At 37.3% G+C, this 19,669-nt stretch overlaps 1 protein-coding gene across 13 annotated transcripts in view; it reads right to left on the reverse strand.

The window, feature by feature from the left end:
* The window catches only part of SYNJ1 (synaptojanin 1), a 55,576-nt gene that overhangs the window by 20,860 nt on the left and 15,047 nt on the right, over positions 1-19,669 (reverse strand). For 9 of the 13 annotated variants that reach the window (XM_033146933.1, XM_033146930.1, XM_033146928.1 and 6 more), the window contains exons 3-17: positions 17,196-17,282; positions 15,465-15,732; positions 13,504-13,729; positions 12,117-12,200; positions 11,076-11,137; positions 10,518-10,614; positions 9,975-10,144; positions 8,983-9,064; positions 8,374-8,526; positions 5,135-5,300; positions 4,274-4,297; positions 2,406-2,597; positions 2,221-2,305; positions 1,059-1,199; positions 15-207 (exon numbers count right to left, since the gene is read on the reverse strand). In XM_033146933.1, the coding sequence (XP_033002824.1) occupies positions 15-207; positions 1,059-1,199; positions 2,221-2,305; positions 2,406-2,597; positions 4,274-4,297; positions 5,135-5,300; positions 8,374-8,526; positions 8,983-9,064; positions 9,975-10,144; positions 10,518-10,614; positions 11,076-11,137; positions 12,117-12,200; positions 13,504-13,729; positions 15,465-15,732; positions 17,196-17,282 (2,030 nt within the window). The remainder of the gene's footprint in view (positions 1-14; positions 208-1,058; positions 1,200-2,220; positions 2,306-2,405; positions 2,598-4,273; positions 4,298-5,134; positions 5,301-8,373; positions 8,527-8,982; positions 9,065-9,974; positions 10,145-10,517; positions 10,615-11,075; positions 11,138-12,116; positions 12,201-13,503; positions 13,730-15,464; positions 15,733-17,195; positions 17,283-19,669) is intronic. The other 4 variants (XM_033146925.1, XM_033146936.1, XM_033146929.1 and 1 more) reach the window with 2 other exon arrangements.

Here is a 19,669-nt window from a genome sequence, read left to right on the forward strand (position 1 = left end):
GCATTGTTCCTTACCATTGGGAAGCTCAGTTTTCGACATATTTCCATGAAATCCTCATTTCTTTCTTTGACTTGTGACTGTCCTGCAGCAAAGTGACTGCATACAAAGCAAAGGCTAGAGGTATGAAACAACATTCGAATTGCTACTGCACCCTTATTACCAGTAGCTCCTCCCATGCCAGTCTTTACAGTATCAACGGCAACATCCCTAAGAATGAAACGTAAAATAAGTTCATTTGAGTTTTCAAAATCTTGGCAACAGCTTCTACCAGCTTCAATTATACTTAAAACAATTCTAATTTTTGAAGACTAAATTATGCTACTTTGCCTGCACGTGCCTATGTTTTTATTTGTGTCAGCTGGAAGAAAGCGAATTATTACCCATTTTTCAGAAGAAGTTCTCCTGCCAAATCACTTATGCATAATTCTTATTTTTCAGACAGGAAGTTGGTGAACGGGCATGGAAACAAATGAGCATGATTCAACAGTCGTGCAATGTACTATCAAGGGATGCTGGCACTGAAGCCTTCTGCCATTTTACCATGGCAATCTGGCAAGTTTAGACATCTGCAACTGCAAATATTAATCAGGGAGAAGCAAGTTCCTACTTCAGCTTCAAACCCATATGCTTCAATTAATTCCTGCCAGGATCTTTTGCAACACAATGGAACCACAATAGCAAAGGGTATGTCTCCATCTGTAACACCGACCATTGTTTATTAGGGTTATCAGATTATAGTCAAACAAGACAGTGCTTCTCCTGCCACTAGCAAAGGTCTTCTGTTATTTTAAAAGCAGATATTAGACATGAACAAATCCATTCTCAAAGAAACATTTGCTTTTGACTATTATTAATTACTACTACTACTACTATTAATGTCTATACCACTTTATATTTTAAAGAAAATATAGTTTCCTATGTTCCTAAGTCAGACTGTTGGTCCATCTAGCCTAGTACTGTCTGCAGTGACTGTCAGCAGTTCTACAAGGTTTTAGGTTAACATCACTTGTTTCACTTTAAATGACCTGAAATATGTTTCAGCATGCCAATTTACTGACCTGATAAATGGTGCATGTTGAGGTCTGATGAATACAAAAAGGCAAACACCCACCAACTGTTCTGAAGCCAGCAGAACATATTTGCAATCCCTGGAGATGGTCTTTTGCAATTCAGCAGCCCATAATTTTTGATTTGTTGTACTGCCAGTGTGGGGGGAAAAGAAAGTTTTTACAGCATGCAGGTGCTCACAAACTTTGCCAAAGAGAACAAAGAGACTGCTCTTGTATGTGTGCTACAAAGAATACCAGATAATGTAAAAACAAAAACAAAATAAATAAATAAAAACTATATATATCAAGGGCAACTTGCAAGAACATTTTATCCAAATTGGAAATGAAACTGAGATTCAGCAGAGGGGAAGACTTGAATATTTTTTTTTAAAAAACGCTGTTCTCATTTCCTGCTGAGCAATAGAAGGAACAGGAACACACATGGAAACCTCCCACACTCAAGCTAGAATCAAATTGTAACACTAATTCCTTGGATAGCTCAGTTGGTAGAGCATGAGATTGAGTTTGTAGAGCAGGGTTGTGGGTTCGAGCAACACACTGGGCAACAGATTCCTGCATTGTAGGGGGACAGGACTAGATGACCCACACGGTCCCTTCTATGATTCTAAATTTATCAGAGTACAAGCTTTGCACAGGAAAATGCCCACTCATGCCTCTGCAGCCTTATAGTACAGTAGGAATAAATATATAGCTGCCTTTTAAAAATTCTAAATATAAAAAAGGAGGGCTGCGTAGTTGAAGCCTGGTTCACAAAAGAACCTTTTCTCATTTGTCTTACTACTTTGGAGCCAGCACAAACCAATGTAGGGCTGCAATTCATAAGAAAGCATTCATAATGCTAATTTCAACATTGCTTTTCTTAATAGTGTTCTGTCTCTCCCCCTCCCCAGGCCCCATCCCCACTTGCTATACTACAAACTGTTCTGTGATGCTATTGCAGTTTAAAAACTAGCTTGTGGTATGTTGCATATGGGCTGCCAGTAGCAAAGAAGATTAAAACCTTGCTAGACACCCAGACAAATCCTGTGTTCAAGCTTTGATGATTAGATTTTGAAGTGTTTAGCATTGCAGTAAGCTTTCACATACATTTTGAAAGTTCGACAAAATCTGATTGACTTGCTTCTGTGGTTTCCATAGCAGTGACACTTACCTTGCACTCACAATGTTTCCTGCATTTAGCTCTACCATTTCTTCAAATCCTATAGCAAAGATGTCAATCGACTTACTCCGTCGATCTGAATTAACATATGAGGTTTAGGTAATTACTTCAGAAGAACAAAAATCAGAATGGCTAAAAATCCAACCAAAACTGATTAACATGGTAAGGACTCTCACCTTGGAATTCACTGATGCCAGCTACCTTCGGTGCATCTAAAAGCCAGTCAGTGAGAGTCTGGTTTCTAAAGGCAATGCTTCGAAACTGCTTTCCACCATTGACGTTCCATGTTCCAACACAAATGCGAATTTTTTGGGGCTTTGAATACTTATAAAAATTCTCACACATGCTCTTCAGTATTTTTGCTGATGCTACAAAAAGAATATTAAGATTGATTTGCTTACACAGAAGTCAGCAAGTGACAGATAAGATTGTAAGCTTTATATTTTAAAAAGTTACTGATCAAGGTAGCAATTTATTGAAAAGACATGCACTGCTCAGTTGACATAGTTCCATTTGTTTTAAAATGACAGTTCTCCTGATTATCCAATATTAAGTTTTGTGTATTTTGTGTGTGTGTGTGTGTGTTGTGTGTGTGTGTGTATAGAGAGAGAGAGATGCAGATGATGTGGCACTCCAGATGATGTGGAGACTACAACTCCCATCAGATCAAGCTGGAATTGCCAATGGTTAGGGCTGATGGGACTTTTAGTCCAACAATATCTAGAACACCACAGGTTAGCCCCCACCCCCTTCCATTACATTAGATCATGGTAGCTGGTGGTCTAAAAATACTGTAATGCAAAGAAGCAAACTTCTAGACATTAATCTTTGCTGCCTCCACTCCTCTCAAGGGGGTGCAGGGAATAATGTGCCCAAGGCATCTGCAGAGCATGCCTCTCATCTTTTATTGATTTCAGACATGCTGGCAGGGAAGATGTATGGGGAAGGACCATAGTTTTATGATAGGCATATGCTTTGCATGCAAAAGGTCCCTGGTTCAATCCCCAGCATCTCCAGTTAGGAATGGTGTTCTGGCTCACACCCTCAGATGAATTTTCAGCTTAGGAAAGCCCAAAAGTTTTTTTAAAAGAATTCTGAACACAACTTCTGCATCAGTATGGGAGGTAGGTTACAAAGCTCAAAAGGCACCTTGGCAGAAACTAGAATACATGGCTAGGCAGAAAGCAAAGAGATCCCAATGCCACTTCCACTCGTATTTTTAAAAGTAGTGGGACCTGTCACTCATACAGTTCCCATCCCAGGCCAACATTTCTACTGTTCATGCCTGTGCTGACAAACCACACCTGGTCAAGTGTGTCCTTCACCCACATCCCATTCCCTCCAACCAAAATCTTTGGATCTGTGTTGGAAAGCAACATATAAAGGAACATGCAAGGGACTTGTCTCAATGTTTTGCAACCCAGTATTTCAAAGCTATTTTCTTTTTCTTTAAAGTATTTTTTAAAAAGATTTTCTTGATTTACAAAGGTATGTACAATGTCTGTCTCGTATTTTTCCATGTAACATTTTTACACATCAGTTTCATTTGTTGAGACATTAGGAAGCTATTTTCTGAGTTGTGAAAGGTCCCCAGTTCAAGCTTCAGCACCTGCATGTAGAGCTGGGAAATACTCCTGTCCAAATATCTAAGATGCCACTGCCAATCAGTAAAGACAATACGGAGCTAGACCGCCCAATGATTTAACTCAGGTGGAATCTGCTCCCATGTTTAGGGGTAGGCACACCCCTGCGTCTTCCCAGAAAAAAGCACTGTGCAGGACCATATGAAAACAGAAGGAGGACCCTATTCTCTTTCTTCCTCCTCAAGGCTTGCAGAGAGCTCTGACCTGCCAGCAAGCCACTCTATGAGTGCATAAGATGAAGAAGTAGCCTGCCGCATTTCATTTGAAGTGGCTTGTAGTGCATCTCACTGCCAACCAAATGCATAAAACAGATTCTCCTGCATGCATGTATTTCAGAATGAGAAAAAATTAGAGGAATTTAACATGATAAAATTTCTTCCCAAATGGGTGCTATACTATACCTGATTGCAATGATTGCTCTGAAACTATGGATGCATTTGGAGAAAAGAAAAGAAATTAGTTGAGGTGTTATATGTTAACCAAGCAACACTTTTAAGTTTCCAGGACACTTTAGGCACCCTTTTATGTGTCAACTTTGAACAGTTAGATCACGTTGCTGTGGAATTACACCACTTACTCTTAAAACATCTAGACACTATGAAACAGTTCCTAACTTTAGCTTTACGTATTATTCCATTACTTCACAATGACTTTGTAATGCCACATGCCCCTGAAAAGAACTGCAAAATTTTGTTTGCTGAGCTTTGCAAGTACCATTGAGACTCCCAAAACAGATTATCTAGATGCTCAAGCCTTAAAGTATAAGCATTTATCGTTATACATGTTCTTAAGATATTTAACAATTAATGCATAAAGTAATGCATATTATCTAATAAATCTGATTAGGAAAGTATTCATTCCTTTATCCTACTAGATTCTTCAATAGTAGTAATCCGAAATTGTTAATTTAAAAAGAGCAGACTATTTATAAACAGATTGCTATTAAGATGACATTAATAATAGTTTTACTTGAACACAGAATGTATCAGGATGGATCCAAAAACTACAAAAAGAAAATGGATGCTAGTGATGGCCCACAAGTGCTAGCAGAAAAAATTGTGCAGTGATGGAACAAGGAGGCTCTAAAGCAGTTCTCACTCTTCTGCAAGAGCCTACACAAAGTTTTTGCATTTAGGTGCAGTTTTCTTACACAATGCAGCAGCACAAGGTGTAAAACAGTGCAGAAGGACAGCTTTGGATCCAACCACAGCTTTATTAGTACTAATTGTTGCCATATAAATTAAGAACCTAGAAATACATACCACGTAAACTGCCGGTGGTTAAGAGAGCCCGTGCTTTGTCTGCTAAATCACTATTTAGGGTATTTCCCAACAACAAAACGTCAATAGCTTCCTGCTTTGAGCTATCAAAAAAATTATTTTGAATTGTTCTGGTCACTGACCGTGCACCATCCTTCAGCTTTCCAGCCTATTAGGGAGGAATATGTATAAATATTTTATCAAGTTACTTACAGAACACTGGCAATAGCATACAGTTTTAGGCTGTAATCTACTAATAACAAGCTGGTATTAAACCCAATTCATTTCTGTTTATGCTGCAGTATAATTTCTTTTTTTGCAGGATGAGAATATAAACACAACCCAAGGAATTTTGCAGAGAATCGGAGGCGGACAGAAGTCACACGAAGCAGCCATGCAATACTTTGCCTTTACCCAAAATAGTGAGGTGTGTACAAGCACTGGACACACACAAGGTATGTATATATTGCATGCAAAGATATTTTAGAAATGTGCTTTAAAAATATCCACTCCTTTTAATGCTATGTTTTTACAGGAATTGTCACTTCTGCTATACATATGGAGTGAGTAACAATCAAAGCACACATTGAGTGGCAATATACAGAGCTTTATTGACACATTAATGCATATGGAAATACTATACACATATCAATATGCTATGATAATATGTATATTATATGCATGTGTACTGGTACATATCCATATGCACAAAATTAAAATATACCAGCTGAATAAATTGAAACCATGGTTTCAACTCTGTAAGCAGCTGTAGGTAGCACACAGCCCCTTCCAACATTTTTGTTTGAATTAGTGTGGTGAAAACCTTCAAAATCCTAGTTCTTGTTTTCAAAAGGTTCTAGCCCTCATGACAGAACACCTACTGCACTGAGTTCAAAATATCTACCAAATGTTTTTAAATTTATCAGATAAAGTAAAATGACAGGTATATAAAGTCAAATGTAAATTATGACTATGCAAATTGTGATCTTCCAGTCTAACATATTTTCAATAGGAACCTCAGTGACTAAATTATTTGCTACTGCATTAAGTTCTGTCAACACAAGCTCCTTCCCATGCATTTCTATCTACCCAATCATGACGTTTTAGAAATCAGGCTAGCTATCCTATATGCCCAAAAATCTACTTTTGGCTGCTGTCTATTTTGCGGCTGATTTATATGTTACAAGTGCTGCATGTATATTTCGAAACTGAAGACTTCCAGCTCATGAGGACTGCTGCCTGCAATGAACGGGATTTGGGCTTGAGTTTTTCAAACAGTCAGTCATGCCAAAGGACTTTTGCCACTGAAAGGAAAATTCAAAACCAGTTTGTAATATGGCATGGGGATATGTTCAATGTCAAATACTCTACTGAGCATGACAAGCCCTTAATCTTGCTTGAACTAGTTCTTTAGTTCACAGGCAGTATTTTTAAAATAAAACCCCCACATATAATAACCAATTAACTCTATTAAAAATGTCATTAGGTTCAGTATAGGAGAATCTAGTCATTAAAACCAAATCATTAGCATTTTGTACCTTCAATAATTTGGGTTGCAATACATATTTAAACACTTACGAATGTTCAACATTTAGCAGTATTCAGGAATTACACTCACCAATTACATATCAGGTAAATAATTGAAATGAACCAAAAGGAAAGCAAAAGAAAAGTTAGTTAAGATGTTAAATAGTAACATAGTACTTAAAATTTGAAATAATCACTGTTAAACACACATTTCAGGTTAGTTGTAGTTTGAAAAGGTGAATACAATCAAGATTAAACTGCAGAGATTTCATCCAGTTGAATCACTGCATGCACATAACAACTTCTGTGTGTGCAGTGGAACTTCCCTTTCCACTCTTACTCTTGCACTGCTCCCAAATCTGCTCTGGATAGTTGGGGGGGGGGAACCAAAATAGTTCTGGGAAGTGCATGGAGAGGAGAGGGAAGGAAAGCTCTGTTGCACTTGCAGATTCAGTCTATGGACACAATGAGTTAGTTGGATACAACCCATAAGAAACCACCATTCCCACACGCAAAGTACTAACAGACAAAAACCAGCAATGAAAATATTGTAAAACCTGCTGTGTAACACTTGTGCCCTGAAAAGATACAATTTTCAAGGCCACAAGCAAAAATAGAAAACTGTAACTAAGAATACGGTATCAAATTCTGTTGTGCGATATAACACACAACCAAGGGCTGAGTGATATCTAGTTTTCAACATCGTGATAGTCACCAGCTAAATATCACAATATATTGATATATCCCAATGTCTGAAATAAGGATGGAGCTATGTAGAAGTGAACAGTAGGGCTTGCTGATATCTGGTTTTCAATCTCGTGATATATCACCAGCTAAAAATGGTGATATAGCAATATATCACGATGTCTGAAATAAGGATGGAGCTCTGTAGAGGCATTGGCTGGCTTCATGGGTTTTCCTGCATTGTGGTATTTGCCGGTGCCTGCTCTTGTGATTTGCTGCCTCCTGCATGAGGCAGGGGAGAGCCGAGCTGGTTGAAACAGGGGCTGAAAGAACTGAAAGAAGAATTGGCTGCCTTCACGGTTTCCCCCACATTGTGATTTTTGCATGGTGCGCGTGCACACGCACACACATCATGATTCACAATATATTGCCAGGTCAAAAATTATGGAACTGATATCACAATGCAGACTATCAAACCGGTTTTGGACGATATATCGATATATCACCCAGCCCTAATACACACACTACCCAACTAAAGGCAACTAGCATGGAACTCTAGGTTTATGTGAGTATTGGCAACTACCAGCTACTAGTGCCTGTGTCAGCAGCACTTTTGCTTTTTGTATCAGCAGAAGATTTTTTGGCATTGGAACTTGAATGAAATAACTCTAAAATAATAATATCAGGACTAATAAGTTACTATGGGATGCAAGGTAATAGCTTCATCTACAAAACCTAGGAATAAACCTTAATTTTGGCTCAGACATTTTAGATGAACTTTGGATAAATGAGTAAAGTTAAATAAAGCACTGCAGGGAATGAAGTGAGTGAAGTTTTTAGATGAAACATGCAGATTCAAGACTAGTAGATAAAAAGAGCCCGCTTCAACATTCAGTAGAAAACAGTGCTAAATAATGGAAAATTCATACCCAGACACTTAAAAGATTGGAAAATAACAGTTGTATACAAGAACACTATTTGGCCCTTGAGAATTACAATGTTCAAATTTTACTACTAAAAACATTACTTACCTTTGCTTTTCCTTCAAGAGCTCCAGTTCCAGCATATATTTTACTGACTGAGTCACCATTAACAGACCACATGGACCGAAAAACTTCCTGGAATCGAGTAACCAATTGAGGCTTTTCAGCTAAACCTAAAACTTCTAGCTGTTTTGTCAGCATCTGCAAAAATGTGGAAGGCAAAACCAAAGGTAAATACAAATCTGTATAAAAACATTTTATTTTTGAAAGCTTTCATTTGGTTTGGTTTCCCCTTTTTTCTGGTTAAGAAACTACAGATTTTACAATTTAAATTGATATAAAGCTATCAGTGGACAGAATAATATAAGAAATAATTATGATTGTATCCAACACTGCTGTTCTGCTTGTGCAACCAACTTCCTCTTGTGCAATAAAAAATTCCCCTACTCTTGCCAGCAGCCCCTTGTGTATTCTCAAAATCTGTTGTAGAGGGTTGGGGGGCCTTCTGAAGCAGATTTTGAGGACATGCAGGGAGAGAAGAGGAAGAAGTCAAATAGTGTGAGAGGAACACAGATCAGGCAACACCTGAACAGTATGTGAACTTTTCAAATGTCAACATTAAAACACTTCTAAATTATAATACCTTTATATTCTTACCTCTAAGCCAACAAATGCCTGCACAGAATTTGTTCTATCCAGACAATCCAAGCAGTTTGTTCTTATAGTACCACTTTGAGTTCTGTGCCAAGTATACAACAAACACACAATTTTAAAATTGCACACAATACACAAAACTTTAAACAAAACTTTTAACCAAGGTACTAAACAGAAGTATGATCATTAGCCAAATAACTATCAACACAAGTTCTTCTCAATTTTACCCACTAGGTTTTTGGAGCTTAAAAAAAAAAAGCCATGCCATGGCACATTCAGATGTATTTGTTTATTTTAATAAATGAATAATTTTGAATAATGTTCCTACTTTTTTAATGAATGGTATTTTGAAAAAAACAACAATGATTAAATGACTTCATAAGAACTCAAAAGGCAAAAAAACACATTGTCAGATTTTACTCTAAGTCACCCATTGCAACCAGTGCATTTTAGATACAGCACGGTGCCAAAATACTCTTAATTTCCACTACCCCTCTTTCAACTGGCTCTATGAAAATTCAAAATAAATATAAAATAATTCTGGCTTGGTAGTAAAAAATGTAGCTTTTACTTTTTGCTAGAAGCTATGGCTTTTTGAAAATATATCAGACCATTGCTAAATCTCAGCACTTTGGTTTTAAGGCTAGGGTGATCACATGCACCCCTCCCCCCGTATGAATAGCTCCTTTACTTGGTTTTAACCCTGCATTAAGATTAACCACATATTAATCAGAACTTTCTTCAAACCTTGGTTAAATTTGGTGCAGATGCCACACCAAACTGATTAAAGCAAACAAGTGAAGGGAGGACAGAATGTTCATTGTGGAAGGCAGATATGCAGTGTTACAGCTGCAGCATTTTCAGTCATTTTCCTCATAAATAAGTAGTCTCAACTTTTTTTATTAAAAAAAAGGAGCTCCCCTTTTCTGACTCTTCTTTCATTTCCAAAAGTGTTAAACCAGATGTATCTGGTAACAGAAGACAAGTATCCAAACCTTTGAACTTCGTTTCCATCGAAGTAAAAAAATCCACACTCTAAGAATTTCTGGATCTGTGGTTTAAGAACGCCATGTAGTTTTTCTGCCTTTCCACCCTTGACCATTTGATGATAGTCGAAGTTCACCATTTTGATGTCATCAGCATGTTCAGAAGCTTTCAAATGGCTCTGAGGAAGTTGGTGGAAGAAAGGAGAAACAAATACCGTATATTAGCAACAAATGGGATATAGATGTCATGGAACAAGATTTTGGTAGTAGCAAAAAATGTGATACTGCCAATTGGTTTTAACAGCAAAATGTTTATCTATTCTGTTATTGCAATATTTGTGATATGTTAATTTCTAGACAGAACTATGCTTGAAGAAAATTACATCTGAAGTAGTCTTTAATCAGCTTTTGATTTACAAAATCACATTCTTTTTATTAAAAGTCAAATAACACAACATTAATGGAATTACTTATATACTGAAACTGAGATAATGATTTGCCATTTATGAGACAAGATTTTCCTTTACAAAATAGGTCCAGATCATATTTTACCTGAAAGGCTTTGCTGAGCATATGCTCCCCTTCTTTTGAGCCAAGAAGATTCACAATTATTTGCTTGCCATATAGATTTTTAAGGGTATGAAAGTGCCTGCAAGGTGGGGGGAAATCTGTTATTATTGGATCTAGTAAATAGCTAGCATCTTTAAATCAATGAATGGAATACACACACATCATATTTAACCACTTATATTGAAAAGGCAAAAGAACAGCTAAAAGGATGGATGAAATTATGAAAATCAGCCACAGGAGAAAACCCAAAACCAGTATAAGAATTGTGACAACTTACATACAATGCAGAATTCACTCCTAACACAGATGAAGCCCACTCAACAGAAAATGGAAATATGGCTTTTAAGTTCCTAAGAATCTCATTTTAAACCTTTCATTTGTTACTTTAGTTTAGCAATGCACATGCTAACCTTTAGTTACTGGTATTATTTCCTCCAGTTCCCAGTGGGTCACTCATGCATTTAAGAACTTCGTGGAAATATTGCCTACTAGAGTACTCAAAATGAATAGCTCCTGCTAGAAGGAAGAAAGGAATTTTACCTGTCAAACGCTGGTGCATTTGCTTCAAATCCTCTTGACATTCTGACACGATGAGATCCAACCTGAGACAAAAGAATGTTCAAGTTTTAAAAAATTGCATGCATTATTGTTCCACAAACCTTTTGGATACAATCATATCTTATTAATAAAGCACTCAAATTATTACGCTGTACAGTAATTAAAAGACACAAGAGCATAGTGCTTCTGAATCTTTTTTTCTTTTTCTTTCCTCATTTCTATTATAACACAGTGGTACCTCGGTTTTTGAACATCTCCGTTGACAAAAATTTCAGAACTCCAACGACGTAAACCGAGAAGTAAATGCTTCAGTTTTTGAACACGCCTCGGAAGTTGAACTGGTAACATGGCTTCCGTATTGAGTTTTCCATATTGAGATTTCCGTTTTGAGTTTTCGGTTTTCGAATGTTTCAGAACTCGAATGGTCTTCCGGAACAGATAATGTTCGAAAACTGAACACCACTGTACTTACAATCCAATCCCACCCCCCACCCCCTGCTCCAAATGTTGATAACTGGGGGAGTTAGGATGGTGAGCATCTGTCTCCCTGCTGGCCTTCAACAGTGGGTCCTGCAGCTAAAGATGCCCAAACTTTTTGAGGCAGAGACCATGACCCAAAGCTGTGCAGCACCCCCCACTCCAATAAACTGTCCTCCCAACACACCCTGCCCCTCCCAGGATTTCAGGTGCGGTGGTGCATCCACTGTTCCCAGTCAGGGTTTTGTGTTGCTCTGCCAGGTACATTTCTAACTGATCAAAAGAAAGAAAATAATATAAATCTAAGAGCTGACATAGTTTAAGGTCACTTGAGGCAAAAAGGAATAGGCTTGAAGCAACTTTCACTCCTGCCTGACCAAACAGTAGCAATTTAAACAATGTTTTCCCACTATGTCCTACATGCCACTGAATTGTATATATAACATGTTCTCCTTAAATTACTGGACTTTGATTCTTGAAAAAGGTGGAGGAAGACTTCAACTAATATGGGGAAATGCAATTTAAAAAAAGATATAGTCCTCATACTTGTAAGCCAGGTTGCTCCCAAAATAATGGAACAGATCCACGAATTTGTATAAAGGATGATACACATTCATCTAGAAATATCACCTGTTGGAGAAATAATATTCTATTAGTTGTCTTAAGCAATTAGTTACCTTATGCAGAAACTTTGTTCAAATTATTCCATGCCATTTGCCCACACATTAAAACTTATTCTGACCCAACATAATCTAAGGCCAAAAAAAAGAAAAGAAAAAGAAATTTGAAAGCTTTGCACCAAAGTTGCACCAATACACAGTGATTTTAATGAAAAAAATCAATCATTTTCTAGCTACATAAACTATGTATTAATCCATATAAAATAGGCAACTGTGGAAATAATATATTGTGATAAATGATGGTTTACAGTATATAGATTGACACCAGACAATTAGTGTAATACTTAATCTGTTTTGTTGGATCTCAGCTGACAGCAGAATATTTTATATTTTATGCTCTTCTTTATGTTATGTTATGATTTTATGAAACCCCTGTTGTACATTGCTTCAAAATGTTTAAATGTGAAACAATTAATACATTTTGTAAATATATAAAAGCTGAGGCTGCTGAACAGACTTTTGGATTGGGGTGTTATTTAGGGTTTTTTGTTGGCACAGGAATGTTGTTGCTGATTTTTGTATATTTTGATTATTTTGTATATCTTTATTTTATACTTTATTATGATTTAATAATAACAACAATACAACAATTGTATGATTTGGTTGTGTCCTTTTTGAATGTTTTATTGCTTATGACTACTTTTGTTATGTTTGTAATAATGTATTTTTTCATGCTGTAAGCCATGGTTTTAACTATGGAAAGGTGGCATACAAATAACATTATGTATGTATGTATAAATAATGTATATTTTCTAAACCATGGCTTAGTGAATGCAGCAGAAAAAAGACTGGGGAAGAGCAAAGCAGCCGCCGCCGCGTCCCTGAGAACCTGTACAGCCAGGGATCCATGCTAAACCATGGCTTGGCTTAGTATGTCATGGAAAATGTGCTGATGTCTACTATTAAGATTGGAAGGATGAGAGATACACACATCTGTCTCAACAATGGTGTTTTTAATTTTAATTGTGGAAATAGTCCTCATTTTCACCAACTGAGCATTACCATTCCAGAACATGGTTATGACAGAAGAAGTGTAACCTGTCTACCACAAATGTAGGTTTGGTGGCCAATGTGTTGAATACTATTATATACAAAATAACTGCAGTTGGCAGCAGGTAGAAATCAAGTTAGGATAGCCTTACGTGCTAAATATGTAAACTAGATGTCATGCCCTGTACCAAGCTATGCCTAACCCCTATTTGTATATCCTAGTGAGAATAATACAAAGCAGCAATACAGTGCACAGGTCATACCTGTTCAGTTTCAACAAAATTTGCCACATGACCATCATCATTTGTTCCTCTAACATTAAATCTGGTCCCAGCTCGTTCACAGCTTAACCGTGAAATGATGCAAGCCTTTGCTTGCTTGTGAGCTGCATAAATTGTTCTGATCTCCACTCCTCCGCACATGAGACGCAACAACCATTCATCACAGTCGACTCCATAATGTTTAAGATGAAGATGCAGTGATTGATTCCTATTGAAGAAGTGATTCAGATTAACATTAGCTGGAGGAATTTCAATATAAAATATGAAGCATTGAAGACTAAAATATCATTGTAAACATAATGGCATGCATATATAAGCAAGTATGCTTAAGTGGAACACAGAGCCATTTTAAACAATTCTAAATTATGCAAGACTTCTGTAATGACTTTCAAAGCAATAAACATAGTTCAGGAAAGATTAAGAGAAAAGGTAAAAACAAACATTCAGCAAATTACATTTCAGAAAGTCCAGTTTCACTAGGCTGGCTAACCTGCACATTCTAGTGGCAAAGTGGCAGCATAAAGACAGAGCATACCGTAAATTAGAATTTCTCACAGTACAAGCTTCCAGTTTCAGAGAAGATACTGGTTATTGAACTACAGAGAGTTTTTTGGGAAGTGGGGAGTAAATCACGTTAGAGTAAATCACGTAAATCTGAAACAATCAGGTACATTTCACATGTGTAAAATCACCTCCAGTTGAAAAAGGATTTCCCCCTCGATGCCTGTGTCTGACAGTTTCATGTGTGGATGGTACAGAAACTAAATGTCACAGCCCTGGGCAGCAATCCACACCCATCTCAGATAAATATGCTGATCCAGATATTGAACAGAGTTCCTGATGTTGGATAGGTTACCAAGAGACCACAGCATTCCCAAAGCAGTACTAAACTCCATTTCAGAATGTGTCCTTTGGGGAGGGGATCCTTTTAAAAGTGTTTGGGACACTCAAAAAGTAGACAAAGGGCCCACTGATGTGTTTCTCCATAGAAGCAATCCCGATACTCAAACTATCATGTGATCACAGTTCAAATAAAAGTAGGGTTTTTTGGTGGGGTCAGCGAACCCCGCTTTTAAGCACAATCTCCACTATCTTTGCCAGCTTAGATATATCGTGTCATTAGTATATTAGAAGCAGCTTGTATAGTTAGAGATGATTCATTGAGGTAAGTAAACAACTTATTGGGGCTCTGCATGTTTTATGAATGTATCATGCAAGTACAATCAATTTATATTCTGTGCAGAACGCTTTGTTTCAGCTACAAAGACTACTTACTGTATTCTGCTTCTTCTAATCATGGGAAGAAACATGGAGTCATGCAGGACTAGAAGGTTACTTGGGTTTAAAAACTGAAGGAGTTATCACTGCATCCATTCCTTTGCTTTCTTTATCTTTTCCTTAGGAACTTGCTTTCTAAAAGTACTGAAATTCTTGTCCTTTATAATTAATTTAATCAAATTTCAAATTCTGTCCTGCTAAACTTGCACAGAATTCGCTAAATATACACAACCTTGCATATTAGACAAGGCATCTAATATTTTACACTATTACAATACCAATGACCATTCTATAGAGACAGAATTCTCTGTGTGTATCTGAACAAGCACAAAACAGATATTTTTAAGTTACTAGTATCTGTGACTGTAATAATTTGAACTTACGTAATGCTAATACTCGATTTTCACTTCTCCTTTTAACACTTGTAAAGTATTTCCCAGAACAGCTAAGCATGAGTTTGCAAAATGGTTCATTCTATGTACTGTATTTGTGTGTGATTTGCCCATATTAATACTTATAAAAACATTAAAAACCATTTTATATGAAGTACTATTTCAAAAGGGTAGAACTGCAAGCAGTATTTCAACACGTGCAATGACAAGAAATCCAACAACTCAAAATACAAAGGCACACTGTATCAGACTTCCTAAAACTTAGCAACTCACCAGAAGAACCTGTTATCAGTGCTTTGTTCTTGCATGCTACGGTGGGCATTAAGACTAAGATCTAAACTGACCCCAGAAGAAGACCATGCAAAATAAAAGTTTCCTGAATTCAAAACTTTGCGCAATTCAGAGACGCGTTCTTCATCAGATGGGTCGATTCGTAATGATATTAAATCAGTGGAAGTAACACGAAAAACTTCAGATTCTTGGATTTTTCCTACAGACATACATCCTGTGACAAGAACTAGATAATGTAACAATGTGTCTCCTGTAAGAAAAAAATGTAAATGAACAATCAATGTGTTTTAAACTTTTGCAAGGCACACTTTTGCATTTCCCTGTTTTAACTATTAAACCTTTACAGAGAGGTAACTGCATAATTCTAAAGTTTACTTTGCACATAAGACTTTTCAGAAATTGATTCTACATGAACAGTAAAACAGAAGTTTTTAAATAACTGCTGAGCTGCAACCATGTCAACTTTTAGGATGAGTATGCTTATTGTTTTGTTTTATAATTACTGATAAGGTATGTGTAAACTGAAATGTTAGAAACATTGATTCCAATGGCGTATTTTAAATTTCTCAGAAAAAAATGAACTTCATATCTTAAGGAAAAATATACCACCATGGCTCATATGCTCGAAAGGAACACCACAGAAGAGACAATGTAATTTACTACAAGCCCAACAATTATTTAATGGCCAAAGGCTCATGTATGCCATCAGAACTTTCAGCTTCTGATCCCCAAGGCAATCCAATCCTCTCTTCACGTTACATATGCCATGTAATACAAATCTAATTGCCTATGAGATACCAAAGTTTTGAAAATGATTTGCTGTTCAGTGTTGGAGAACAGGAGATGCTATTTAGAAAACTCAGCAAGCATCACCAAGGAAAATTGGGGGGGGGGATTCCCGCTCCACATACAAAATTAATCATCAATTTATCTGGAGTGTGGTGATCACATACCAGCAATTATACCGGCAGCCAGGGGCGTAGCAAGGTAAATTGGTACCCGGGGGCAAAAAATTTTTTTGCCACCCCCCCCAGGCATGGGAAGGTCAGGTGGTACCCGGTGCGGAAAATTTCTTGTCAACCCCCCCCCATTGATTCCCCCCCCACAAAAACTGTTTTACGTTATTTCATATTTTCTTACAAAGGAATAATAACAAGTAATAATAATAAAAACTTTTATTTATATCCCATCCTGCCCGGCCGAAGTCGGGCTCAGGGTGGCTAACATAAGATACATAACATTGGTATAAAATCAAACAATAATTAAATTACCTCCTAAAAACATCTCAAAATCAAATTAAAGTCTAATTAGATAGCTTTCCACAGGGTTAGGGTTGGGAACAGTAAGTGTTCTCTGAACTGAAATTTCAGCCTTCATGACATAGGAAAACAGCCAAGTGAACAGCTATTTTGGTGGAGGAGGGTTAAGATATTAACCGATATGCATGAAATTTCATATATAGCTATATAATCCCTAGTATAGTAAGATAAGACCTTCGGAGCAGGCATTTAAAAAAAAATTCAAAACATTTTTTTTCTTCAAAAAAATTGTTCTTTGATAATTTGTCACCCCCTCCATTATGGAACCCGGGACGCCCCCCCCCCGCCCCCCCTTGCTACGCTCCTGCCGGCAGCAAGATGGCATGAGCAATCTTTTAACTGTTACTGTTTTCATATGAAAAGAAAGGCCACTCCCAAAATGAGATTTACTCACCAAGATTTAATCTCAAAACACCTAGCAGTCCATATGCATCCATCACCTTGGAGTACATGTTCTTGATTGCCTCTTTCTCTGCAGATGCTGTTTATAAAATATGAAGGATTCAAATTATGGCAAAAGAACTATACTTTCATGAAAGACTCTTCCACTTCATTATATATATATATATATATATATATATATATATATATATATATTCAGAATCACAAAACATAGTGTTAAGTGTTAAACTATAAATAATTCAAAAAATGTTTTAAGTTCATTCTTGCATATCCCACATGGTACTTCCATTGTCATGGTGAGATCTGAGGTTTAGCTTTTCCCCAGAAATACTGAGTTGGACAGCATACCATTTTGAGTAACTTTCTGTCAGACTTGGAAGCTTCTTGTATTTTCATCCATCTGCCTATGGACAGGAAGCCATTAAGAGTACTGCAGCATCCTGTTTCAGCTCCTGCTTTAACAGGTCTTTGCACAATTTCTGGCCATTACAAAGGATTATATTAAACAAGTTATTGGGAAAATTCCACTTCAGTTCAATTCAAATAAATGAAGTACTGCAAAAAGAGCCTGCAGTTATTCTCCTGCTGCCTGTATCAGCAGCTTATATGTATAGTACAAAGATTCTAGAAATGTCATAGAACTGAAGCTCAGTTTGTAGGTGTACATATGGATAAGAGACAGGGGGAAAGGACTTACTCTTCGCCAGCTGAAATTAGAATCCAACTACAAACTGACAAAACTCATATTTCTGAAGAACAAATACAAATTTTAGTAACATCACTAACTCTTAAGGTCCCAAGGGTTGTGGGGAAGAAAAAGAATTTCTCCTTGCCTACGACCTTCTACTCAAATACAACATTCTTCTAATCCTTATTACTGCTGTGCTAAGCCAAGATTTTGCAGCCATGACAAATTGATAGCAAGAGACACAGTGAAAATCCACTTCAGTAGCAGTAGACTCACTTATACACAATGAAGGAGTAGACCTGTGACATCATAATCACACAAATTAATAGGAGGGGTGTCTCTCTGGGATTGAAATTTCAAACCAAATTTAAAGCATTTTTAATGGCAATTCTTGTTCCTCTAAATCGGGGTGGATCTCCATATGTTGCTGAACTACAACTTACAGAGTTGCAGATGCTGGTCATGATTAGGCAGTCTTAAGAAGAAGGGAAAGATGCCAGTTAAGCTCCATACAGAGCACTTTGATGAACTGAGAAATAAAAAGGGCATACGTAGGAGACTGAAAGAGGTATATATGTAACCAGGGATGTTTACAACAGTGCACCCCAAACTGTATGAACAGGAAGGATAAGACAAGAATGAGCTGCTGCTTGTGAGGTTAGTTTAAAAAAAAAGGACTAGGACTAGGACTAATTTATTGGCCAAGTACATTTTCCAACATACTTGGAATTTTGCTTCAGCTACATTGCAATGTAAACATACCTTATACAAACACTGTTCCACTCACAATACAATGACACAGCAAAGAAAACCCCACCCATAACTGGCCTCCCCTTCTGCTACACAACTACGAATTTAACAATTTAATGGCACAAGGGGAAAAAACTGTTCCTGTGCCTGGCCGTTTTTGTGTATAAAGTCCTGTAGCGACGGCCAGATGGAAGTAAATCAAACAGATGATAACCGGGATCTGCGACAATTCCCTCTGCTCTCTTCCTAACTTGGGTAGCATAGAGTGTCTCTATTGAAGGCAAGCTAGCACCAATTACCCTTTCTGCAATTCTTACTGCTTGTTGGAGCCTTTCCTTGTCCATCTTGGAGGCTGTGCTGTACCAAGCAGTAACAGAATTACAGAGAACAGTTTCAATGATGCCTCTGTAAAATTGGATCAACACTTCCTGGGGCAATTTAAATTTCCTTAGTAGACGCAGGAAATACAACCTCTGGTGGACCTTTTTAATAATACTATTGATGTTGCCTGACCAATTTAAGTTTTGAGAAATTATAGAGCCCAGGAACTTAAAGGACTCTACTACTACAACCATGTTGCCAAGGATGGAAAGTGGTGGCAGGATGGAAGAGTGCCTTCTAAAATAATTACCATTTCCACTGTCTTTTGGGCATTTAGCACCAAATTATTTCTGGTGCACCATGAAACAAGAAGGTCTACTTCCCGCCTATACATAGATTCATCGTCCTCCCAGATAAGCCCAATAACTGTTGTGTCATCAGCGAATTTCAAGATCTTAACTAATGGATCAGTTGAGGTACAGTCATTTGTGTATAGAGAAAAAAGCAGTGGGGAAAGCACACATCCCTGAGGGGGGGGGGCAGCTGTATTGATGGTATTGTTGCTCGATATAATTTTCCCCAACCTCACCTGCTGCCTCCTGTAGATCTATGTCTGGAATAAGAGGAAGGGAATGGCAAGTCTGCTGCTTGGACAAGACAGTGCGTATAAACAAGTGATACAGTGAAATTAGAACTACTTAAACTCA

This window comes from Lacerta agilis, chromosome 4 (genome assembly GCF_009819535.1).
Source record: "Lacerta agilis isolate rLacAgi1 chromosome 4, rLacAgi1.pri, whole genome shotgun sequence".
In the NCBI taxonomy this organism is placed as follows: Eukaryota; Metazoa; Chordata; class Lepidosauria; order Squamata; family Lacertidae; genus Lacerta; species Lacerta agilis.